General features: G+C 42.5%; 2 protein-coding genes across 2 annotated transcripts in view; one reads left to right on the forward strand and one right to left on the reverse strand.

The window, feature by feature from the left end:
- Positions 1 to 26,630, reverse strand: part of LOC126558678 (pancreas transcription factor 1 subunit alpha) — a 396,742-nt gene that overhangs the window by 156,262 nt on the left and 213,850 nt on the right. The window lies entirely within an intron of this gene.
- On the forward strand, positions 1,386 to 26,625 carry LOC126556781 (MICAL-like protein 1). The gene is made up of 9 exons (XM_050212266.1): positions 1,386 to 1,443; positions 15,589 to 15,750; positions 17,192 to 17,376; positions 18,306 to 18,367; positions 22,999 to 25,805; positions 25,873 to 26,008; positions 26,083 to 26,154; positions 26,251 to 26,457; positions 26,547 to 26,625. Exons 2-9 carry the CDS (start codon positions 15,599 to 15,601, stop codon positions 26,610 to 26,612), a joined length of 3,687 nt encoding a protein of 1,228 aa, XP_050068223.1. The 5' UTR covers positions 1,386 to 1,443; positions 15,589 to 15,598; the 3' UTR covers positions 26,613 to 26,625.

Raw genomic sequence — 26,630 nt, forward strand, 5'->3', positions numbered from 1 at the left:
CACCCCCCAGTTACGGCATAAGCTTTGGAATTGCACTTTTTACCCTCCAATTGGTGGTCGTTTACCCATCGTTCGTGATCATGCAATTTGGAGCAGCAGCAACGAAATTTCACATTTGTCGGATAATCCACAGGATTGTTTTTACCTTTTTTTCCCCACCCGGGCTGACTTAACCGCGAAGCGAATGATTTTCTGATTACAGTCCATACCACACCGATTGCCCAATCTAGCGCAGTACGGTTGCCGAACGCTCGGGAAGTGAAATGACCTGATACAGATGCCCTCTGGTCAAATATGGGTCTGGGGTCGTTTGTGCATCGAATGATGGTTCTTTGGTACTCGGATGGATTCGAAAAGGGTTGCATACATTGCTTATGCTTTCTGTATACCCGTCCAAATCCTTCAATCGAACGGAATTTCGCGTGCATGAAGAATTGCATGTGTTTGCGGGTAAGGCACGCGCGGGTTCGGTGGTACGTCCAAACCTTTCGCTACTTTCACATAACCGTTACGCAAAGGCCAGCCAACTTGAGGGGTGAAATAGTTGCTTCTAAATTGGGCACTGCAGAGGGGGTGCAATAGGACTCGCGGGGGAGGTCGGCACGAGATCAATGTCTTATTATTACATATATTGGCGTAACTTTAGGGTACATGTGCATATATATTTTTCCAATCGGAAAGGCCACAGCCATAGTTGTGCTATTACACTACTTATTGTTACTGCAATCCAGGATAATTTTATACTAACAAACGTGCTATATATTGAATGAGGTTTAGTGTTGGTCTTGGTAAGTTTTATTTGCAACTGAAGCTACGTAGTAATGGATCAACAATCTATCGAACGTTTTGCTCGTCGTTGATTTGATCTTGTACAGCAAAAAGGGTTTTTTGCCAAACGCTTTCACAACAAACTACGCGAAGCTTGTTCCACTACAGTTTGTTGCCCCTTGCTGTCCGGAGGCGAACCCTTGGGCACGACGTTATGTGTAGGATTCGCTACATGCGCGTGGTTAACTGTTTTACGACTCGTGACGCTGTTGATCGATAGCGAAACGCTCCGCTGCAAACATTAGGTCGTGGAGGTTCGCACAAACCAAGAAAATAAAATCGATAAATGTCCTACATGGGGAAATAAAAACACATACATTTGCTTGCGTTTGTGAAGAGGCAGCGTAGGGATTGCTCGACTTGGTTTAGAAAGCTTTGGAGAATCTATTCAATTTAATATTGCATAATAAAGCTTTTTAACAGGGTTTACTATAAACGCTAAATATATTTTCATTTCTTTATTCCACTTCAGATTGTACTCCGTTACCGTTTCACATCGTACTCTAAAGAGTTTTGGCAGAAAGTTCAACATTAAAATCATAAAATCTGACTGACCGGTGTCCGGTGTCTTTGTTTGCGGAAAATTAAAGTTGATGTTGACTAATCTTATATTTGGTAAGTAGTGTGTTACCTCCACTAGACGTTTCCAACTTTCCTAATTCCAGCGGTCTAACATGCGCCAGTTCTTTGATCTGGTTGGGATCCGGTTGTTATTCAATTCATTAGGGGACCGATTTGATTGATTTGATCCCGAAATCACACCCACTCGTGCGAGAGGAGGTGGTACGTTGGTCGGTTAGGTTGCGTCACACCACCATAGGGGACTGTTTTATGAACTTAGATTTTATTTCCTTTCCCCTAAGCTTTTTTTTGTTTTTTGATCTGCTTCCAGATGTTGATGGTTTTTTATTACTTAAATTGATTTCTGTTTTTGGGTGATTTTGAAAACTTTGTTTTATCGTCACTCAACGATCACTGAGCTTGCAGAGTTAGTTGATTAATTTTGTTGTTTTAACAATCACTTTATAGCATTTTTTCACCCAAACAAGCAACGGATGTAAATTTTGACAATTCAATTGTCGGACGCCGAAACGTAAGCGTGCAAAATGTTTTAACACAAAATGTGCAACGACGGCTTCACTTTCACATTGTCGAAAGTTATCTCGAACGGGCGGCATATCGGTATCCAATTAAGCACGACTTGATAGTTTAATTCCTTCCAGGCGAATCTCTGTGGTGCGAATTTAAAGAGACCTGTGCACCGATTATTTGAGTGGATGTTTTGTCTTGTTTCCGTTGTCCTTCCTTTTTCTTTCTGCATTATCATTAAAAAGCTCATCTGTCACGCGGTATGTATTTCAACGCCCGTTACATGCGTCTACGATGTGCTCACTGTGATAATAGTACACGGCAATGAAGATGATGCACGAACTTTCTACCAAAAAAAGGCATATAAACACTGATCTTACTTTGGGGCTTTTAATTCGATGTGTGGATGTGTGGCGTACCACACCTCGCTATATTGTGGCGGGCAAGCATAAGAAAACCGGCAGCGAACGAAACCATGACATCCGTTGTACAAGGGTTTAACGATTACGATGCTGCTTGCATGGAAGGATAGGCCCACCAGCGGGGCTTCAAAACAAACATAAATAACGGAGAAATTTGTGTCTGGTTTTTGTTGCCCTAAAAGAAAGTGTAAAATTTAGCAAAACCAAAATTTGCTCACTAGCGCGTGTAACCTTGCAATGATGTCGGCAAATTGTTTCGCGATTTTCTCTTTGATTCGGTTCAAGTTAATTAAGGTAAAACAGAATTAATCTATGGAACTATTTTAGGTGTTTTTGTGAACTACAAAATTTATAAGAAAATAAAGATTTTAATTATATTTATAACAATCTGAACTTCATAAAATATGAGCTCTATCTGAAGTGCATATGAATGATAGAATCTACTAGAGAAAGTATGCAATTGGTCGGTCTTTTCGATTAAACAATGATAAAATTGCATCGCAATCCAACTAGTTGTGTGGTTGTGTGTCGATATACATTCACTTACAGCAAGACTTTCATCTCATCTTTCTTCTTCCTGACCCCGAACACGGACGAGTCTCGGTCCCCCGACGGCTTTCGTATCCGGAGACATTACGTACGCGCGCGCGGCTTATTAGTCGCGCACAGTGTTTACGGCCACGAGCGGCATAATCCAACCCACGAGGAGGCCCATTCGGCTAGTCAATGGTGGTGCGTTTAGTGAACCGTTTTGCTGGTACTTCGCTTCCATCTTCCGGCCGCCGGGTTCGACCGGTTGCAAACGCCAGCGGGCTATTGCCCGCTTTTTCCTTCTGGACGCAACGGAACAGATGATTCGGCGGTGGTCGGTCGCACAGGGTTTGCTGAAGTGCATAATGATGACGACAGACGTCGTGTACGAGCGCGACCGATGGTGACGACGATGACGACGACCCCGGCATGCGCCGAAGAGTGCACGTTTTGCGTTGCGTTAGACAGGAAATGACCGTTTCGACCGGCCGAAAGCAAACGACCGACCGGGAATATTGGTTTTAGAAAGTTGTAACCTAGGCCGAGACCAGAGCGACTTTCGTTCGTACGCTGGCAAAAGACGCTCCTAAGGCCTTAGTGACGGTTCACTATATTGAAAAACAAAACAAAATCTGCTTCATCACTACAGCACTGCTTGAAGTAGACATGGAAGTTGATAATTATTTTTTTTTAATAAATATTTTATTTATTTATTATTAGCAAATAGTAAAACAATTTCATAGTTTATATAAAATTATAACTAAGTTATTTTTTGCTCTTAAAATATATTTTTGCTAAATGAATAAAATTTGTAAATTTTGCAAATTATTATCACCTTCGCCAACTTTACAGTTTTTTTTTTTAAATCAGAAAAACTGCTTAAGAACTGCACATGTACTACATTGTAGCATTGTGTCTGGTAACACGTGGCGCCCAGGCACCAGGCCGAGCGAAAGGGAACGTTTCGTTTTTTTCCCCTTCTAAGGGCAAAAGCTAAACACCGATGAAATATTGATGGGAATCGAGCCATGGAATCGAAAACGGGCGCAAAAAAAGGTGATTTGTGCAAAAGAAGGTGCAGCCAAACAATCAGTGCTCTCGGTGTTTCTAATGCTGTGATCGTTTACTTTATTTTCTTACTTCTCGGTTTTTATTTTCACCTTAATGTTCCCCCGGATTGTTTATAGGAGGACACAGAGAGCAGGGCCCATTCACTCTCGATCAATCCTGAGAAGGTGCGGCTTTTGGATTTATTTCGGGTTTTTTTTTGCTATGCTTCTGAAGACTGATGAGGCTACAAAACGTGCCAAAGAGGGAGTTTGGTAAATGGACAATTCATATCATGCGAAAGGAAAAGATTAATAAACCAAACTGTTTTGAGTTTGGGAAAAATAATAGGAAAAACGATAGAATATTGCTTTCAGAAGAAGATAAATAGTAAAAGACATTTTAATACATTTTTATTCTTCTTTTTTGTGGATAGAACTACAAAATTTACTATAATTGCTTCATTCGCAGATAACTATAACATTCAACTTCCTTCCGACCTAACTGAACTTTATTAAACATCAACACGCACCAATAAATAAAGTCAGAAAGGCCGAGAGGACAAAAGTTATGTTATCACGTAATCGATTACGGCTCAATTAATCAAGTTAATTAATTAATTTAGTAATCATCAATGGCACCCCAGCGAGAGAAAGGAGCATTAAAGTGTACGTTCTTCTCGCTCGTGCTGTTACCCGTTGACTAGTGGCATAGTGGACAGTGGATGCCACTAACTAAGCAACTAAACTTCTCCCTTTACCGCATGTAGTGTATAGCGAGAAGAAAAGTAAGAGTAAGAGTGTAAAGTAAGAGTGACTAATCGAGGAAAAGAAACTTAGTAAAATGCTTGTTGGTGTGTACAGGCCAACCCCTTCATCTCAGTGTTGATGAATGGTTGGTTGAAATTTCCATTTCTAACGAACGCGCGGCTGTATAAATCAAATTATCGATTGATAGCGAAATATTATGAAATCGAAAGTAAATTAGAGAGATCGGTGTGATTTCCATGCTCTCGCAGCTAATGATGACGGGTTAGTATGGTACGAGCATCGGCATAATACTTACTGAATCCGACCAGGCAAGGGAAGCGGTGAGCTGAATTATGGGAATAATTTTTAATGACGTTTCTGCTTTGTTGATGACTCCCTAATTGTAATGGATATGTTTGAGGAAGTATAAGCAATACAAACCGAATCAAATGATTAGCATATTTAATATATTTATATTTGACGCCCTTTTTCCACAGAAAACTAAGCTCCGGGAAGATATACACTTAACCTCCATAAATTGCGGATAAACCACGTCCGACAACGATACCATGATGATCGGTGAAGCATGCAAACACTGAACCATGGGGCAGGTTCCTTCGGTGTTTGTACCGTCGACTCGTTTGCTCGAACCAACGCACGTGTCTATGTGTAAATGAGTGAGCTACCACCCTTGGATTATGTTGCACGAAGGTGGCAGAATTTGCTGCATGTGCTTGTTTTGTAGCAATTCTCCCCAAGGCTAAGACGATTTACTGCAACTCAGCAATCACAAGCTGGCGCAACCACTCGCCATAGAGAATAGGACAAATGTGCCGAGATCATATTTCTTGAGTGTGTTTTTTTAATGTTGCTGATGAGATCGTTTTTTAGACCGGGATGTACAGAATTTCTACAGATTCATTCAACGATTCACTGCAGTTTTTTTGTGTGCACAAAGCAAAGCTTTAGCTGTGTTGAGTGTTTTGCAGTGACGGAACATGTGTAGTCCCAGAGTTCTAGGTATAGAGAGAAAAGAACCGTGTTCGAATTTCAAAACTTCATTTAAGTTCTTTTTTCAGTTGTAGGTTTTCCCACACAGAGGTACTGCAAAATGTTGGAAAGATAGCGCACCACGTAGTCCAAACCGGTCCCAGAAACCTTACAACTTCTTATTTATTACGACGGCTTCAAGAAGTCTACAAGCTGATCCTTGAGATATCGCTGGACTAAGCAACATATTCGAACGGCTTATTGCCTAGCGCCCGGGCAAAGCAATCTGGTCACCGGCACCAGGTATGTGTGTGTGTTTTGTTCGTGGACATACCCGTCGTAGCGATCGGTTTGCATTGCATAGGTCGGTTTTATTTTTAAAGCAAACATTACCTCCTTGCCAACCGTTTTGTGCTCGCGAGTTGGTGCGCCAGCAAATGTGTCTTTTGGATGCATTTTTCCTATTTTTGGAAAAGCAATTCTAGTTGTGCTGCTTTATTTGGTTGGCGGATCGTTCACGGTAGCAAACACATCTTCGGAGTTATTTTAGTACTCAATAAAATACAAAACGCCATGACAAGTACAACATTTGACATTTTGGCTCGAAAGTTGCACAGAAATGGCAAATAATTGTTGTAGAAATAAGAGAACAGGAGAACATCAGACACAGAACACAGAACTGACTATCAAGCTTTGTGGTAAGCTAAGTGGAAGAAAAGGCAGGTTAAGATCTTTTACGGTTAGAAAACACAAAAGAAGCAGAGCAAGAAAAGAACGGTTGAAGTTAGTTTTATGAGAATTTTGTGCTCAAACCCATTTTTTAAAGATTTCTTCATTAATTTTCTTCCTCTAAAACTGACTGCTATAAAGTCTATAGTAACAAGCTCAAAGATAACGAAAATAATAGCTGCCCAGTCTCCGGAAAAATGCAACATTCATAATTTAAACGAAACTAGCTTCTCTTCGGCATCATCGGCGGCATCCTTGAGGTTGATTTATGAGCCAATCCATTTTTTGACTGTTTCGTACGAATGAAGAAATCAATACTTCAAGCGCTTGTGAAAGGCATGCGAAGTACATCGTCTGTGCGTGGTAAGAGTATTGGCGAAGGCACACGAGTGAAGAAGGATCGTTCAATTAGGCCAAGATTCAGGACTACAATCTGAGATCGGCTTCCTTTATATCGCTTGCCTTCTTTTCACCCTCATCTTTAGTTTCATCTTGCTGTTGTACTTGCGAAAAAAAAAAGAAAGAATTCGAGCCGGGTCTTTAGCGCTGTGCAACATTGCAGTCAAGGAGGGGCCACAGTATCCGTGTCAACGAAGAAACGCTTGCCTGGTGGCAGCGGTCAAGTCTGGCCCTGCTAAAAACCGGTTCCAGGCACTCGGGTCGGTTTTCCAAGAATCATGCTTCACCTTAACCACCTCGAACGAAAACTGATGCCAAACGGGTGTTGACCACCGAGGGCGATCCGTGGTTGTGAGAGTCTCATTTCTTGTGCGTTGCTTTCGTTCCGAGTAGAATGTGTACGATTCTTCCTTGCAGCATGGGGAGCCTTCGATGCATGGTGCCACAGATCGTCAAGGTGGCCCTCGGTCCACGGATCCATCCGCGGGTTCTCTTTCGACTCTTCTAAAGTCGCCCGGAGGCTTTAAGGTGAAGCGTCTGACCGGCGATCTTCACTTACTTTTTGTTTCTCCTTCGTACCCAAAGCCCAAAAGTCAGACTTGATCGAAATCTCGTTAAGTCGTGAAGGCACAAACCAGTTTGCTGACCTGATTCTTGTTGCGAGAGGTGGACCTGTGGGGGAGGCAGGCACGGAAGGGTTGCCGATGTATCGATCGTCGGGATGCGTTTTGCCACTTCCGCAGTGCTGCTGCACGTTCGGATAACATTATTTGCAAAAGCTTGATATTAAAGCTCCCCAAAGCAGTACGCTTTTCATTAAGATTCAAGCACGGTTAAAAATATTTAAAATATAGTTCCATCTAATGGTACGCTAAAAATACCTAAAATCGGCCATCCCTTGTGCTGTCGATTGATCTCAGAATGAAATTTTCACTACTATGTTGCGATAGCGTTTTTCGATAGCGTTTTAATGCTACCGACAGATGACAGTTTCATTTTCGTTTTCACTTTAATGTTTCATCCACCACCCCGTGTTAGCTGGCTGGATTCACGCATAAGGCACGCATGCTGCCACCGACGAGGCATCACCGTGACGCATCAGTTGCACAACCCTTTCTCTTTCTGTTTAAAGTTGCTATTTAGTCTCCCTTCTTTTAGCTCACACCTAACCAGAGGAGTGCGCCCTGGTCATCTGTGGATGCTGGGATGGATTGGGATGGTTAGGTGCAACCATTGCGCCATCTACACACCCCAAACGATCCCCGTGCCCACTTATACTCGTCCAAGTGTTTTTGCCTTACCTCGTTCGTTAGTTTGTTTAATTTTGGTCATGTTTTTTTGTATCAGTCCCTCCAGCAGTCATTTCAATTTCGTGCCAACCAAGACCCACCCAGCTGGGTCTTGGAGGTTCGTTCACTCAATTTGGAATAGTAATTGCACGTGGTACATAATGCAATGCTACAAGACACGACGGTCAGGTTAGGGACGGATTTGAGAAACGAGAAAACACAGCAAAGGAACAAAGAGCAATGACCAGCCGCGCGCACCGACCCGTCCGACGGCGGTGTCTGTTTTTGTATTTGGGCCGGCACTTATGCACCTATGTCCATTAGAGGTGTTTAGTGTCGTGGGAATACGTGTAGGCAAGTTATCTGCCATGTCAGCTGTTGTTTAGAGCCAATGTCATTTGTCTTTATGACCCTTTAATGGTATTTAAACTATTCACGAACTGGGAGAGTTCGCTAACTTGTCCGCACGGTGGTAGGACAGATACGATTAAGCTAATACTATTTATGTCTCAATCGTGTGTTCGCATAAGGACATTTACAATTTGGCAGAGATTGGATTATCGTATTTTTATTGTGAAATTCGGTGGTAGAAGTGGCAGCGGTTTCACACGGCAAGATTGGGTTTTAAATCCCATTCGGATCGTTCCCAAGTAGTGAAAATGCACTTTTCAACTGCGTGGCATCAATAAGTCTAGTAAGCCATTCGATGGCCGGCGTGACCTTAGAAGTCGTTAAGTCAAGAATAAGAAGAAGAATTGTGAAAAGAAATTATGTCATTTTCAGTATGCCTTTGATTGATTTCAAATAGGTTAAATTAAATTAGGTTAAATTCTGCAATCATTAATCTAACGCAACAGTACTCATGAAAAACTTTGCGCTCATTGTAGTATGAAAATTTAAAGGTACCATCCTTCTCTGGCCGTTCATGTCACATTGATCTGTGTCACGGACAAAGCAACGATGAGGTAAGAGCAGCAGCATCATTTCTAACGCGATGCCGGCAGCCTGTAGGTTTCATCGCGGGTCAACCGATCAACCATGAATCGTGAATTATTGCAGCCGGTGTATGCACAGCCAAGGCAGCGCGCGTGTGTGTGTCATTCGTAGATCGAACATTACTTCTACTTTCCCCACATTGCCTCGAGACGTGTGCCCACTCGCGGCGCGCATGCCCTCATGGGGCAGCGAAGTTTCACGCCAAATTCAATTATGGAACTGTCGATTCCATAATTTCTGCTCCGGTGGTTTGCCGGAGGCGTTTCTTCACATAATAGAAGTCTTCTCGTCGCGGCCAGCCTCAGGCTTTCGATGGGATGGAAGGCGGATCAAACTTGGCGAAGCGCTATAGAGAACAAAACTGGTTGCTCTCTAATTTGCATGCAGCCGGCAGTAGTGTGTTCTGTGAATGAGTTCATGGAAATAACAAAAAAAAAAAAAAACAGCCATTTTACATCTTGTGCACACCTTTTTTTCTCGCAAAAGTAGCGCTTAGACCTGCAGTGCACTAACCTTGCTAAGGAAGGCGATGATGTCCGAATGGGCAATTTCGAATCCATCAAACGAGCTGTAAATAGCACATACGTTTTTTTTGGTCATTCAAGCACATGCTGCCAGTAGAAAACGTTCTGAGTGGTAGTGTCGGTCTGGCTAGCTGGTGGCGGTGTTTAATCTGACGTCAAACGCGACGAAGCGTTGAGTTGAGTTTCGTCGATTGGTGTGTTGCCAAAGGTTCGTCGCCTAGCGACGTTTGGCGGCCGTTGGAGTTCTTTGTTTGAGTGTGCAGTGTCGTAAGCCGAAACACGATCGTAACGCAGAAGAAAAGGTACAATCATTTCTTCACCAAATCTTCAACCGATCACTTTCGGACGAGGTCGTTGGTCGTCGCGTTCGGAGGTGCATGAAGCAGCATATTGTTATTTTTTCGTTGTTGGTGGTGTTTCGACCTCTCCTGTTCTGTGTTCTCCTTTACACCCGGGGCCTCGTTTATTATGAGCTGGTGTGGTGCGGGCGTCTCCAAGGTCTGCATGTTGCTTGACGGAACAATTTTCTACCAGTTTACACCGGACAATCGGTACCCCTCGCGATGGTTACTTCTCAACCACAGGCTCTATGACTCACCAGCATAACGACACTGAGAAGCACAGATAAAAATACCGCCCGAAAGCTCAACCCTCTCAAACCGAGTGGAGCGGTTCAATACTCTTTCGCAAAACCACAAACCCTACGAAAGCAAGTGCGATGGGGGAGAGTGTAGGACACGTTATGATTTCAAGTGATGTGAAACAACGACCACAATCTTCGTACAGACAGCGTTTGTTTGTCATGGCGTTTACGAAGCATTTTTTTTTGTGTATGTGAAGACCCCACGTTTACAGAAGGTAGTGGTTTTTTGTTTGGCTGAGTCGTATATTTATATGTTTATTTATGCTTTCTTTGATTGAAGCTGCGAATTGGGGTTTTTTTTACTTCTTCTCTTCTACACTCGTAACACATTTCCCTGCACTTGCCCGGCAAAAAGGGGGGTTTTTGTTTGTGTTCTGTGAATTATTTTTGTCTTCTTTCTTAGGGATTTCTTCGTTCCATTCTCACAGCCATTTCATGGTTCATTATTTTGTACTTTGAGTTTTTTCTTTCTTATGGCAGTGTTATGGCTTTCACGATTCAGCACCGTATGTCTCTGTTGCAGACTTTTCTTCCACTCCAAAACGTGGGTTTTGTGTTGGCCATACACAGGTGCGTTGTTTGTGAAAATAGTGGATCTATTCCAGCTTTTTTTTTTTCGTTTTTTTTTTTTGCTTGTGTGAATGGTGTACATTTAGAGTTTCTGGGTGTTGCCTTTTGTTATGTCTTCCGTACAGTTGCAGCTTTTTTGGGAGTGTGTTCTTTGAAACTCCTTTCGTTAAGGAGAGACACACACATCTATCTAGTGAAAAGCGATAATTTTAATATTCGTTCGTAATATGCGTCAAATTATGCTGCTGGCATCTTTCCCTTTGTTACGACATGTACTCTATAATCCACCCGTTGTCTAATGTGCCATGGGGGAGGGTGGCGATACGGTAGGCGAACTCGGCTCATAACTCAACGGAACTGACATCTTCTTCCACGTTTGCGACATTTGTGGCACCTACACCACTTTTCGCCCTGCGGTCGGTTGCTGCTGCGCTGGGTTAGAAATGATGATGCCAAAGCCAAAGAAAAGGATGAGCGCTTTTTGCGCTTGTAGCTTACTTTCACCACTAGCGACACGGTTGTGGTTTGGAAGCCGCGGTACGAAGCCAGCACATTATTATTTACGATGTGTGCTATTACCGCAATTAACGTAGGTGTGGAAAATGGTTTGACGAGTGGTGTCTTTTTTCTATTCACAAAATGACAGCGTCTGCAAAAGCAACAATGAATCATACAAATGGAAAGGATTTAGATGCTAGACACATCAGAAAGTTTGATAAACATGGATGAATCACCATCTCTTATTTAATTGCACAACTATAATATGTTCTTCAGAGAAATGCGTCCAAAAGGCTTGGGCGCCACAAAAATTCCCCCTCGTCTCAATTGCAGCTCTTCAAAGAAGACAAACATGTGCCTGTGTCGATAACTATTTGCTGTCAAATACTTGTCCGTTCGAAAAGCCTTTGGCGATGTTTCGAAAGTTCTCCCAACAGTGCCTACAATGCTCCCCAATTCAAGGGCGGGTGTTCCTCGCGGCGTTCCTAAAAACAAAAGAACACTTCGCGTACGCGTTGCGGGCACTTCTTAACCGTGTTACAGTGCCTCGCCACCAGGGTGTATTGTGGATGGTTCTGTGAGGGTCCAGCGAGAACGGGGCACTGGTTGCATTGCAGCTGTAGTAGCGCGAGAACTTCTGGGAGTTTATTGCCCTCCTCATAAATCATATCATTAACCTGAATTGCACGGTTTCACGTTACAACCTCGCCGGAATAAATCATAAACATGGACGAACCGCTGACCATAGTGTTGGAATATACGATGTTCTTGGGATTCTTGGACTTGCGAGCTATTGTGCCAAGTTCAAGAGGGTGCAAGCTGGCAGAGTTCTATGTAACGGAGTTTGCCTATTTTATAAGATAAACAATCAGCGGCGCTTTGTTGATGCCCAAAGGTGCTCAAGAACTTTTACTTTTGAAAATACAGTTAAGTTTAATAAATAATTTTTAATCTCTATTTTGTTCTGATTCTGCTACAGGGAAATTTTCGATTGCTACAACAACTTTTTCGATCGAAATTTGAACGGAGATCCAAACCCCACTGATAACGGTTCATGCGCTCGAAATAAGCAGCTATTGTTCTACCCAGCCCGGATTGTAAACAGAAACAGGGAGCATCTTTAGTGGCGTTTATGTAAATTGTTTTCCTTTACACTGTTTTCTCCATTACACGATACGATGGTGTATTCGATTCGGAAAGCGCCATCTGGTACCCCAACCGGTACACCGGTCTCTTGCTCGGTCCAGAGCGAAGAGGGCCAAAGGTACAAGAAATGACGGTACCGCATGGTCATTGAGCTTGTATGGTGGCGATTGCGCTCGTGAATGTTAATGGAGCTTTCTCCATTAAAGCGAGCAGTGCGTTTTGATAACATTATCCAGTTCCAGATGCGGCTAGTAGCTGTTCCGATGATGTAGTCGCTCGGTGAAAAGTGGTTCAGTGGTTAGCTATTACCGGTGCATTGAACATTTTGCTTGGCTGATCAAAACACTATTTGAAGACGTGACGATAGCCGATAGATAAGAGCAGCTTTTTTTTCTGTCCATCTCGACAGTTCAGTCCACTCGATAGGTTCATCAAGTTTTATTGACCAGGATCCATGTACGAATCCGGTATATCCGGAACGGACGTCTGCGCAACCGGGAGATCTACACTGGCAGCAAACAGCACGGATGACATATCTCGTATGGTAATAAAGTAATTAAAATAATGATTATTTCCGCCCTGCTTCATCAGCGATGAGACTCGCGGGAGAGAACTGTGGATTTCTGCGTGCTCGTTGTAGTGTTGTTGTTTACGCTTGGATTGCACGATAAATCCCGGACAGACGTGTGTCGCCGCCGCTGCTTACAGGTGACTTGGTAACGTCCGTTGTTGTTCCTTTACTTTTACTGTCATGATGCGGTGCGGTGGAGTGATGATGTTTTCACCTGAGAGCGTACCATCCTTTATCGAAAGTTGACACCCTGCAAGGAGCCACTCTTTGTCAACGGTCATTAGTTGTTCACTGTCGTAGCAACAGTGATGCCACGTGTTTGTAGTTTGATGTCTATTTTTTGCTCTTGAATGGATTCATTTTTAGTTATTAAGATTGTTTCAATTCCACTACTTGATCGTCGGAAATGAAAAACTCCTAAAGCTTGTTTTGAGTTGTATTACCACGTTCTATCCTTCCGGCATTGCAGCATATACACAAGACGGTATAATTCTCTGATAAGCTAATAAGCGAACAAGTGGAGAAGAAAAGAGATCCATTTGCAAAGCTCTATCAATTATCTCAATTCTTCACACCATCTTGGCCGGGCGAAATGTGGGCCAATTCCTTATCGGACAACCAACATCATCGGCAAGGTTCCTCTGGTGCGCTCCAATCTTTAATCTGCATGTTGTGCTCATCCCGAGAACAAGATATACCAGAATAACCGTTTAACCGGCCAGTAGGATGCTGCAGTGCACGTACATATAGTGGCGTGTGTAATTAAATTTTACCGTTTGAAAAGCTGTGAATCGATCGTAATCTTGCATGCGGACATGTTTGTGAACAGAGGAGATTTTGTTTTACCTCGCCATCAAACAAACTAACGCAACATTGTTGATATTAAGGATGCTGGAAAAACAAGCTTCGTTGGGCAATTCATAATGAACTCGGCTAATTTAATTTTCTATGCTTTAATGTAACGAAACAATAATCGAAATCCGTTGAGGAAGGCACTTTAGTACATGTTTTTGTTTGCAACGTTTTTTTTTTTGCAGGATTATCCTTATTTGGTAAAAATACATTACTCCAACACATCAATCTCGCTGTTGTCCGTCTGCCCCAGCGAGCGCATAGGAACCGTTTGAACGTAAAGAACTTGTTTACCCCATTTCCGGTCTCGCTAGGGTTCACGACGTGGTGCTCGAGGTCCACATCCATAAATGGGATTGCTGATTGGTGGTCGTCGATGGGCCGATTGGAAACAAGCTATATAACACGGAAGAGCGTACCACCGCGAACGTGAAGCTGTAAGGAAGAAGGTTAAAGCCGTACTTCCGACTCGTACACGTACAGCCCGTTTTGTTGGTGGCTTGCGGCTTTTAATGTTTGGAAAGCTGAGGTCTCTCTGATTTGCCATCACACTGAGATGGTCCAAAAAAGGGAAGAACATTGCTTACGGACGGGGGGCTTAACAAAAAACAGTATTTCCCATATAATTCCGAATAGTATGCGGTAGTATTTGCATGAATTATCGTAAACACCACGTTTCGACGACTTCATCTAAGAGCTGAGCAGGAAAGAGAAGCAATAAACAATCTTCCATGCATGGACGGCTGCTGCTTCATTCATGGTTCGGTTTGTGAATTGTGTCGACCTTTCCTATCCTTGGCGGGGAAAGGGAAATGCTTGGTGTTTGTATAAATCACCATTTACCAAGGCTATGATAAGAAGTAAAAAAAAAAATGGCGTAGTGAACTGAGCCCACAGTCCGAAGGTGAAGGAGGCCCACAGAGACAGTTACCTCTGGCGCTGCTGTTCCATCTGGGTAGGGGCTGTCAGCAAGTGACTTAATGATTTAAAAGAAGCAAAACAACACTGCGCGCGCGCGCTCTATGTTGGGAAGAAATAAAATACAACAACAACAAAAAAGTGGTATCCAACGCTTCCATTGCTTATGATACAGCAATCTAACCTGTAGACCAAACGTCTGTGAGAGAGTGGCCAAGCATCACGCACGCTAGGTGCTTTTGCCTCCATCAAGAGCGACGGCGACGAACCACCGACGATAACGACTGTGACGGCGTGCAAGTGACGAACCCTCCGAGCCCCGAACCCCTGCACAAGGGTCACATCAACGTGTGGGGAAAAGCACCCGGGTACGGTGTGGGGATCGTGTGCGGATGGTAGCGACGTGTTTTGTTGTTGCGCGCCTTGTTGACCAAACGGTGTAAGCGCGCGGGGTCGGTCTTGCACGCATCGGTGCGTCCATGGTGTGCGTCCCCTCGCGTCTCCAACGCTGTACGCTCGCGCTCTCGCGACACAGCTTAAGTCAGTGTTTAACGTGAGCCCTACCAGACCGGACGTAATCTCCGAAGTCGAAGACTTCCCCAAAACGTATCCCGTGTTTAAACTCAATTCGATTTGACACTAAGTAATGAAAGCATATTCTTCGTGTTTTTTCTTCCTACCTTTTACTAATCAACGTGTGTTTCTTTTTTATTTTGTTTTTCATGGAAAATGGCGTTTGGCTGAATTTACTCTACGTCTCTGTGGTGACTACTGTGGCGGTGCTGTGTTATCTGCAGAAAATTTAGCATGTCCGAACGTCGTGGAACGAAGGCACTAGAGCTATGGTGCCGCCGGATAGCCGAAGGCTACAAGGATGTTAAAATCACGAACATGAGCACCTCCTGGCGAGACGGTCTAGCATTCTGCGCCATCATTCACAACTTCCGACCAGATTTGATGTAAGTAATAGTGCCACGCAGTGTTGGGAAGATATATGTGTATATATTCTTGGCTTTCTTTACACAAGATTTTCCGAGAAAGCTCCTCGTCTCAAACACACAACCAGATACACAGTTACCAATTCAACAGAAATGATGTTTTACTAACAGTATCCTCCTACAATGGTACCACCCTCTCTCGATACACCGCATAAAACACCACACTAGCCGCCCCATGTTGTGTTGCAGTACACAACACACACTCACACGCTCTCTTACTAACGCTTTCTAATCGAATATTTTTTCGGCTTCTTGCTTCCGATACAAACAAAAAAAAACCAACAAAACCAAAACAAAAAACCAACAACGATCCACTCCACATGCGATAGATACTAAACAATCGTCTTACACACTAGTAAGTATATGTTTCACGTTTGTGTTGTTGCTTGTTGCTGTAAACGAAGGCTCACACCCTTATGGGCCACTGTTTAGTTTTGTTTTTCGATGCGAGTGTGTGCTTGTTTATTTGTGTGGCCGCAGTTCAAGTTCCCTTTTGCTGTGTCGGGTGTAATAGAGGACCTTTTTGAAACAGTGTGTGTGTGTGTGCGCTCCAGTTTGTATAAATTGTTGATAGTGTTTTGGATTTTACTCCACATTTTGAGAAGAAAAGTTTAGTTAGGTGTGCGCGGTTAGTTTGATGTTTAATTTTAACAATTAAGCGGTAAATAGATACGCCGAATAAAGTATCTTAAGAGTGTAAAGACGTAGAGATGAAGAGAGAAAGAAAGGTCTGGCTGGTGGCTTCCGAATGATTAATATTAATATTAAAGTGTGGTGATTGTGCGAAGCGTCTGAAAAAGGAGGGCCGTAGTGGACGTTGGGTCCGTTGGTGTGGACGGATGTGATCACATTGGTGCACGTATTTCTGAGATCCAATACTATTATGCGTGCCGGTTTGAATATTTATTAGTTGCGTGATACAGAAGACTGTCCCGTTTTGTATTGAAATAGGGCTGCTAATGTTAACGTAACGTAATGTTTACTTTCATATTCAGTTTGGTTTAGATTGTGCTTCTAAGATTAATTTAAAAAAATAATTGGTGGGAAAACAGTTTTTTTTTAAATAGTGGAATGTGCTTAATGTTTTTGTGTGAGTGTTTTTATGAATGTGATTTTATTTTTACGTTACTAAAAAATAATTTAACGAAGAATTTTATACATTCTTATCAACATCTCATCATACTTTCTTTGGGTTTCCTCATCAAGTGCCTCAATCTCATACGATTAACATACCATTTGACCCTATGTTTTGAATCTTTAAACTAACAATGCTCTTTTTTATTCCATTTCATCCGTAAAACATACATTGCTTGCTGTGGGTGTGTGCGTTTGTTGTGCATATTTGTTGTGTATGTGTGTGTTATTGTTTTCATACCCGCATCCGGCTTGTGCACCATTGCAGCGACTTTGCAAGCCTCAGCAAGGACAACGTGTACTACAACAATGAACTAGCGTTCACCATCGCGGAGCAACATCTCGGCATACCGTCGCTACTGGATCCAGCTGATATGGTCAAATACGAGGTGCCGGATCGATTCTCAATTCTCACCTACCTGTCCCAGTACTACCGAGTGTTTAGCAATCAAGGTAGGTTTCACCAAATGCAAAACTCATATCTGCACACATTGAATTCAAGTTGTTGCTTCTAGCACCGCCAGTCTACTGTCCACCAGTGCGGGACAGGAACTACACATGAGCAAGTTGGGAGTTGGTAGCTGGGTAATAGTCTGCTGCTCTTCTCCCCACCACCGTTCCGTTTATGTATCCGCCACACTTTGGCAGCATGTCATGAGCGCAACAGCTGAATTGGTTGGTGTGTTGTTTATAGCGCAGCAAAAAAAAAAACAATCATACGTTTTTAGCATAGCGGTGAATGGGATGGAATGGGTTGTAAGCCCGCACGATTCCCGTCAAGGTGGTGGTAATTCTACTTTATGATCAGAAACCCATGTTTGACCGGTATTGCAGCTGGTTAGTCGGTATGCGATAGTAATAGCAATACAAAAGCACAGGAGTGTCTAACAATTAATGGTCGATCGGTTGACAGTGATCCGTAATGGTAAATGATTCTGCGATCACGGTTAAATGATAACTTCGTTTGCCTAGCCTTCGGGCTTGTTACAGACCCGCGTTGCGATTCCGCACAACACCTTCGGGTGGCTTCATGAATGTGATAGAATTGCAATAAAATCAAATGCATGCAAATTGAATTTCTTGCTCTGTTGGTATGCTTTTCTAAGTTAAGTATGGTTAGCAAGTATGTGTTTAGTCCTAAAATCAACCTGTTTTGCCCAAACAATCTTATTTTATTATTTGTTTTTGTGAACTTTGTGGATCCCGTTAGTAAATAATATAAAAGAATGGAAAGTTGGAATAAAATAATGTAATATCTTCATTCAAATATAAACAATTATTAATCATATCTGTTTCGTTCTCTCTCCCTCTCTTTTTTCTCGCTATAATTGGTGATAAATCAACGTACAACTGCCAATCCTGCTTTGACTCGTACCTTGAAGAATCAGCGTCAAATAAGAAGGTCGTCGAAAAGGATACCAAAACCGATGACCTAACCTCGAAGGTAAGCAACGTTGAGTGTAATGAATGGCCCATAAATCGATCACGAATTACACGATCCTTCGAACCATCCATAAAATGACGCTAAGGAAGAAGTGGTGAACTAATAATGCTTTTACCTTGATGTAATGGTGATGGCTAAAATGTCCTTATCCGTGTGAACTATCGTATATCACGAACAATCGTTACATCGTTTACAATTGCGTATTGCTGTTTGCTTATGTGTGTGCTTATTATTACTCCTAGAACTTGGAAGGTTTTTAGTTGGTGTACGTAATTATTTACAACATTAAGGAGCAATGAATATTCCTAATATAAATTTGATAAACGATTATTGCCAGTACTTTACTTAGTTTTACAATAAGGATTTCTATGTGTACAGAAAAAAAACTTATATTAAAAACTATTGTACTTGAAAAATAAATTACACATTTCCTTCCATTTCTGATAAGCCGGCAAAATTAAGTCAATTTGATGAGTAACTCGCATATTCCCACTGGCTCTAAGGAACTAAACATAACCGTTACAGTACCCCTGTAATCTCTAGGCACACCGTTCCCAGCGTGTCTACACCTTTCTGTTCATCAATCCGTTTGCATGTTGTATCGGTCCGTAATATCATCATTACCATAATCACATCCAACGGTGTAGGTAGAGGTTTACAGACGCGTTGTCCAGGGCCTCATGCACAACGGTGGTGGCGGTGAATTTCTAGGTTAACCGTCCGAATGCAGAGTAATTGGATTGCAAAAAAAAACAAGAAGAAAATTGTGTGATCAAGAAGAAAACACCAATGCTCTCCGATAGACAACAGCATCATTCGGGGCAGAAAGATGCAGGGAAATACTCACGCTATCTATAACCGTGATAGAATATTAAAAGAAAAGTGGGAAATGGTTTCGAGAAAAGGAAATGTACAATAATGATGGCAAATTATACCGCGTAGTTCCGTGCCGCTTGGTGTGCCGAAGAGGCTGAAGTCAATTCATGTATGGCATTTTGCAACTGCCACCACAAAGCAACACACACACATATCTTCTGTTCGTGCTTTGAAGCCTATTTCTGTGAGGAGGTTGGTGTTTTTTTTTGTTCGCCCTATACTGACCGCCCGAGGCTATGAATGGGTTAGCTCGGTATCAATTTCACTCACCCGTGATCCGTGATTTAATTCGTGGGTACTAGAGTGGAATATTATCCTCCATTTCAGCGGAGTTACTAGAGTTTGATGTAAAAGCTAACAGAAGATCCAAAACTGTGCACCAATCAGAATATGTGGACGAATTTACTGCCAAGAGTTCATTCCAGATCCAAAAGCAATATGATACGAATGGCTAAAAAAAAATCGGATATCCGTTAATGTAGTATCGTTGTTTTGTATTCAATTTGTGGGACTCTTTCATAGGTAGTGGTGGACGGAGTATGTACAATAATTTGGAGAATTTTACGGGAACTCACCCCTTCAGAACGACATTACACTACATCAATTCTTTTCCCTTGCTTTACAATGGTTCCACAATGGTTACCAGCGGAAATGCAATCTAACATGCACCGGAAAAACATTCATTGATGTTGGTTTCACTCTTCAGATTCTCCAGACAGGTTTTTAGTTTTGTTTTGGCACTAGCCGGAAGTTGTACTGCAAAACTGGGAACGGCATTTCTTCTGCTGTTTAGTGTGGTGTAGGAAACAGTACTTTTTCACTCGATACCATCAACAATGTCAAACTGCTATTGTTCGCACAAATGCGCGTTTCTATCATGCCCGATGCTCAGTGAATCATTATAAATTTTTTTTACTCCGAAAATAGTCAATTTGCTATGCGCTTGAGTGATTTTTAATTCGAACGACAATTTTAAACAGCCGTGTTGCATGCACCACATTCACCTTTGCTGATGGGATGAAAAAAGAGAAGGCGAGGCAAACGGATTCGGCATGTGGAAATGGGATTGTATCGGTCGTTTGGAAATGGGTTGTATTAGTTTTTCTCTGCCCTCCCAAGTCGGTCAATGCATGTAGAAATGTGTCAATTGTCACGCGAATAAGCTCATATAGCTGTATAGGTATTAATAAAATCTAAAGTGAAGTTTATTGTTTAAACTTTTTCTTATTTTCAGTAGACACAATATTGATATGCCATCTGCATGAGCAGCAGAAGGTCTACGAAAATGTTGAATAACTAAAGTTCGACGACTTCTCTTCAGTGCTCTTAGACAAACACCACGCATTCACGCACGTGTGTTTAAACTTACCCAAGCTGAACACGACGCAACCATGTGGTGTAAATGCATTATATTGAATACAACCACATCATGCGCACGTTGCCCACAGTTTAAGTAAATGTGTGTTCAACAAACAACCAGCCGGCTTTTCTCTCCCCACAGCGTTATGTACTGATCATCATCACACCTGAGTCATCGAATGACTGGCCAGTGGTGGAGATAAGGCGCCTTCTTTCTAATGAAGTGAGAGCAAGATGATTAAATGACTGTTCGGATGTTGTGTGAGGCTTGGTATCGTTTTATGCACGGACAGAAAAGAGAGAAACTTTGTGCAGCATCATACAAAGCTGGCTACAGTAAAGCCATACGTTAGTTGACGATCGTACACCACACAGATGACACGAGCATCGTACGTTTGCAAACCGTTTTCAGTTAAATTGTAGTGCACTTGCAAGTGATTCATCGCTGTAAACTTACTAAACACACACACACACACACACACAGTAAATAGTGCACCTTTTAGTTTCGTTGTTACTAATCTAACTAACTTTAAAACAAACGTTCTTGATAATGATGTAGCTTAAATTTAGTGCAGATTCCACCGTTTGTCGAGTGATGTGTGAATGCGTTAATACGATAAGCAAATGCTTCTCACTGTGTGTTTTTTTACATTTTTCTTTTCCTCTATCTTTTCTTCTTTTTCTTTCTCACAACCGTGCCCACTGCCGTCCATTATCCCCGTGTGCTGTACACCACTTTGAAAATTGTGCAAAACAATTCGCTACCATTCTGACCCGTGTGCCTCATCGATTATGCGCTATAAAACGATCACCGGCATCGCAGGAGGATAGCAACAGTTTGGACATAGTAGGCCAATACAAGCCGGAGATTTTCTGCTAAAGCTGTAAAGTGGTATTAAGACTGCGTCAGCGCCAAACGAAGCTCAGCCACAGGTGGTCGCAGGTCTAAGAGAGAGTAGAAAAAAACAAAACACAAACAAACGAGAGGACAAACCAAATACCTTAGAAGAACTACCGTAAATCAACAGCAGCAAAAACACGCAAATCTAATTATTGTAGAGCAACGAAACGCCTCCAAAGAGAGGAGTTAATGTGTGGAAACAAAGTGTAAATGTTACGGAACGCACTGAAATTTAAGTGAAAAAATCCATCTGAATATACATCGAAGAATCTCTTGCGTGAAATCACAATAGACGGCTGATCCTGATTATTATACTACTGTGGCATAACAGTTGCTAAAAGTGAAGAGTATATATCGAACAAATCGACATAAAATCAATACCAAAACTGATCATAAATCTCCGCGATTGTTTATCATAGTTATTCGTTTGTTTGTTTGTTTTTTCTTTGCAACGATTAGCATTGTTCGTTAGAACGTTTAAGAATAAGAGTGTCTTTAGTAAATTGTCACGTTCACTATCATTATCATCACCATCAACGTAACGTCACCAACAAGCTTAATAGTATTAACGTAGTTAATCACTACCGTCATACCAAGCTTGATCGTAAAGAAAGCGTCCGTTATCGATATCGATCGATTGCACATCAAGAGTTAACCAACCAGCAACATCAGTTACACACAGCAGACATCTAGTGAATTTCTCCATCGTACAGTGTTCACTAAACCGGATCGACAGATTTTCTATTCTTCATAATCGGGCACTACTGGATGGTTTTGGAATTTGATGCAATAGCACGGATACCATCTATATCAGGTAACGTGTTCTACCCACTCCAGAAGAACGTAGTACAAAACTGGCAAACATGGCTGAAAAAGCACATACATACTCAAACTAACGAATTTAACACAGAACGCTGCGCCGTATTTGTAGTACACAAACGTGCTGTAGTACTTAGAAAATTGCTTCAAAGCTCACAGATAAACGCTCTCTGCGAATAACAACGCGATCAATGCGGAACATTAACACAGCAAATCAGCACTTTTCCAATTTATTGAACTGATTTGATCACTTCCTGTGTGTGTCAAGTGCGCCATGTTTAACACACGATTTGGTAACAATTAATCAAAGGCCAATTTTCTTCGCTAATGCTATTGCTTTCCACTTTTATTTGCTCTGCTTTCAATTTGTCCCGTTTAGTACCACCTAGTTAAAAAAAAGTTTGTTTTCGTGTTCCGTCCTTTTGATTTGTTGTCAACTGAATTGGTAAAATCGTTAATAAGTATGCGACTGTGTTGCTTCTTTAATGGCTTCGATTCCCTTTCTAAGTGTGGACACATTATCATTTATGTTGCGTTTCTATTTCAGCTTTCAATTTGTTAAATTACCTGTTCATTCCGATCAAAAACTTGTTTAAAATATGCCAGTCTTGATAGTCCTCTAATGCTTTGCGTTACTTCAACAATAATAACGCCTTGCTTTTCTACTAATCCACAGACAATGGCAAACAAACCGACATTTGTTCCCAAACGTGCTTCCTGCAACCGTTGTAGTAATCCCATCTTTCTGGCAGAACGCATCAGTTTCGGTGAAAAGAGCTACCATCGATCGTGTTTGAAATGTGCCCGTTGCGGTACCCAGTTGACGGTGGGCAGCTTTTACGAAACGGAAATAGACGGTGAATATTGCTGTGAAACCTGCCCGGATGAAGAGATACAGCTGGAGCAGCGGCGCGAATCATCGCCGTCGTCCGAAGGTAGCGGTCGTCCGTCAATTATCACCGGTGGTGCCACACAACCGGTGGCAACCGTAACGTTACCGAAGACGGTTCGCAGCAGCAAGCTGCTTGATCGGATTTCATTTTTCGAATCAGCACCACTGAGTGATGAAGAGAAAACGTCCAATTTGGAACGGAAGACAAGGATGAGCAATTTCCTGAAGGAAACACTGAAAGAGGTTGAGCAAAACCAAGATGAACCACCCGATTTACCATCAACTGGGCCACCGGTCTCGTTGACAAATGAGTTAGATGGAAAAGAGCAGAATGATACGGTCGATTCGGATGATGTGGAGGATGAGTTCGAGAAATTAGTAAATGATCTGGATGAAGAAGATTTAGACGATGGAATAAACCAACCTCTACACGCTGTTTCGGGCAGTATATCACATGAGGAAAAGCTTGAAGTGCAAACTACATTGTCTGTTGCCAAGTCGAATGATCAAGTACCTCCTAATGACGTTGAACTAGCGGAAATTAAGGTAGATGAAACTTTGGAAACAAATTTATCGGTGGAAAAAGATGATTCTATCAACGATATTAAAACATCTGAGTCTCCAGCTGAACATAATTTTGAAACGGAAGTGTTGGAGGATTCAACCACTTTAGATAAAATTGAACATGAAGGCAAAAATAATGTCGAAGAATTAAAAATTGTTGAGAAGATACCGACAACCACTGAATCCAGTGATTTGAAGTCCGAAGATCAGAACGAAGTTATCGATGACAAGCGAATCGAAAGCCACCAACCATCAATAGAGATCTCAAAGGATGATACTGTGGAGGAAATTTCCATCGAGGACGTTAAAGTGATCGTAGATACTGAGACACCGTCATCTGTTGCGGTATCGGAACCTCCTACACAAGAATCAATTGTGCCTAAAGAAAACGATTGTACTGATTTGAGAATATCTTCCACCGAAGTTACGGAACCGGAAGGCAACGCTAAGCAAAAATGTATGGTGCCTAATGAAATCGTGGAAAGTACGGTTGATGATACTAAAGTGCCTATGAATGAAGAGAAGAAAATACCATCTGAAGGAACTGATGTAGCAAGCAAGGTTGTTGATATTGTACCAGTAGAAACGAAGCAGGACAAAGCAAATGATGAAGAACAGTATCCATCTGATCTTAATCCATTTGGAGATGATGAGGATGGAGAAGGAAATGAAAAAATAGTAGAGTTGCGTAAAGTTCCAAGCGGAGGCAAACCTGTACCGACCTTGCGACGCGTTAGCACAAATCCGTTCGGTAGCGACGAAGAGGAGGACGATGGTCAGCAACAATCTCCTTCGTCAAAACCACCGAGACCACCGCCACCAAAGGTGAAATCAGTGGTTGGGAATGCGTCAACAAAACCCGTCCCAGCGAATCCTTTCGATGAGGATGAGGATGCCGATGATGGACCAACAGACGAACCGGAAATTGTGCCAGTATCTAAACCTTCGCCCCGTCGTACACCAGTTCCAACGCCTAGAAAAGCTCATGCATATAACGATTCTATCAGTTCGTTTGACAATTCCTTGATGTCGAGCAGTCGGTTGAGTAGTTCCAATGTGTCACTAGCGTCCAGTCTGGAGAGTGGACCTTCTTCGATGATAGTTCCGACGCGGCGCAAGAAAGGAAAAGCACCCGAAGTTCCAATGGCAGCTGTTGGCGTTTCCACACCATCAGTTACTCAGCAACAGCAAGGTACACCGTCTAGTGCTGACAAAACATCGATAGAAAACCTATCTATTAGCAGTGGTAGTGGTACCCTGACAACACCGCGCAAGAAACGTCTGGCTCCAGCACCTCCTCCAGTGCCGAACAGTACTTCAACTCCGAAACAAACGTCACTTCAGCCGGGGGGTAGCTTAACTCGATCACCAAGCCAGCGACTGCTTGCTGTGGACGCGAGCCTGCTAAACAATATCGATCGTGAACCATCCGAAACGATGAGCCGTGGTAATAGTAACGAATCGGTCGTCTATCGTCGGACCATCGTGCCGCTCGTTTTGGACGATGATGGACCAGAGTCTCCGGTGCACGATGGCACCAATATCAGTGGGCGACAGTGGGAAAAAATGAAAGACAACAAAGAGGCACAAAACCGAAACCGTCAATCGCAAAGTTCTCCTACTAGCGATGCTAACGGGCAAAATAGCTTCAGTAGCCCCGGGGGAGGTTTCTCCATTCTTGCGAATAAATCATCTCAAGGGAAATGGAAACGGCGCAAAGGTCCGGCACCAGCACTGCCAATAATTGCGGCACCAATACCGGAACGAAAACCTATCAAAATGTTACCACTGAAGGAAATCCATCAGGAGCTGCAAATCATCGAGACGCAGCAGCAGGGTCTGGAAAAGCAGGGCATTGTACTGGAAAAGATGATACGGGAACGGTGCGAAGGGTTTGAGGCGGACATCGACCTCGATATTAGGCTGCAGGCTAACTCGAAGGAGGTTGAAGACTTGATAATGCAACTGTTCGAGCTGGTCAATGAGAAGAATGAACTGTTTCGACGACAAGCTGAACTAATGTACTTGTAAGTAATTATTAGTGTTTGACGAGGTATCTCAGCATTACATAACATTAAAAAAAAATATTTATAGACGCCGCATGCACAGACTGGAACAAGAGCAAGCAGATTTGGAGTACGAAATCCGATTGCTGATGGCACAACCGGAACGAAACAAAACCGACTCGGATAAGGAAAAGGAGGAAGCATTAATAGCTCGCTTAGTTGAGGTTAGACAAAGCAAACTGGGACCGCTATCGTGACGAAATGAAAGCTAACGTGCTTTTATTGTGTAAATTTTTAGATTGTCCAGCAGCGAAATGAAGTTGTCGAGCGTCTGGAGATGGATCGTATACGCGAGGCGGAAGAAGACTTGGTAAGATGCTATTCATTACCCAAAGAATGTTACTTGTTATTTTACCACTAATTCATGCTAATTATGGAATCCCTGCTCGCTCCGTGCAACTTTCAGTCAATTAAGCAAAGCATCGAGGAACGTGCGGCAAGCCAACAGTCGAAGCATGGAAGTAGCAAGAAAGATTCGTCTGCCAGCTCCACGACACTTCCGCTGACCGACGCCGAAAAGCGCGACTCGTCCACGAAACTCTCGAAAAAAGAAAAGAAGAAGCTCAAAGAAGCCAAGAAGCTGGTAAAATCGAAAAAAATTGATTCGGAAAAGGTAAGCTCCTAATAATGAGGATTTATTTATCGTGCACGATCCTAATTATGGTTATCTTTTTTCTCTTGCCCGTGCCATTATCGTGTCAGGATGCGGACGAAACGGAAAGCAGTGCGGTAAAGGAGAAGAAAAAGAAGCGAAAGTTTCTTTTCTAAACGCCATACCCTCTCTAT

This window comes from Anopheles maculipalpis, chromosome 2RL (assembly GCF_943734695.1).
Source record: "Anopheles maculipalpis chromosome 2RL, idAnoMacuDA_375_x, whole genome shotgun sequence".
NCBI classification, from domain to species: domain Eukaryota; kingdom Metazoa; phylum Arthropoda; class Insecta; order Diptera; family Culicidae; genus Anopheles; species Anopheles maculipalpis.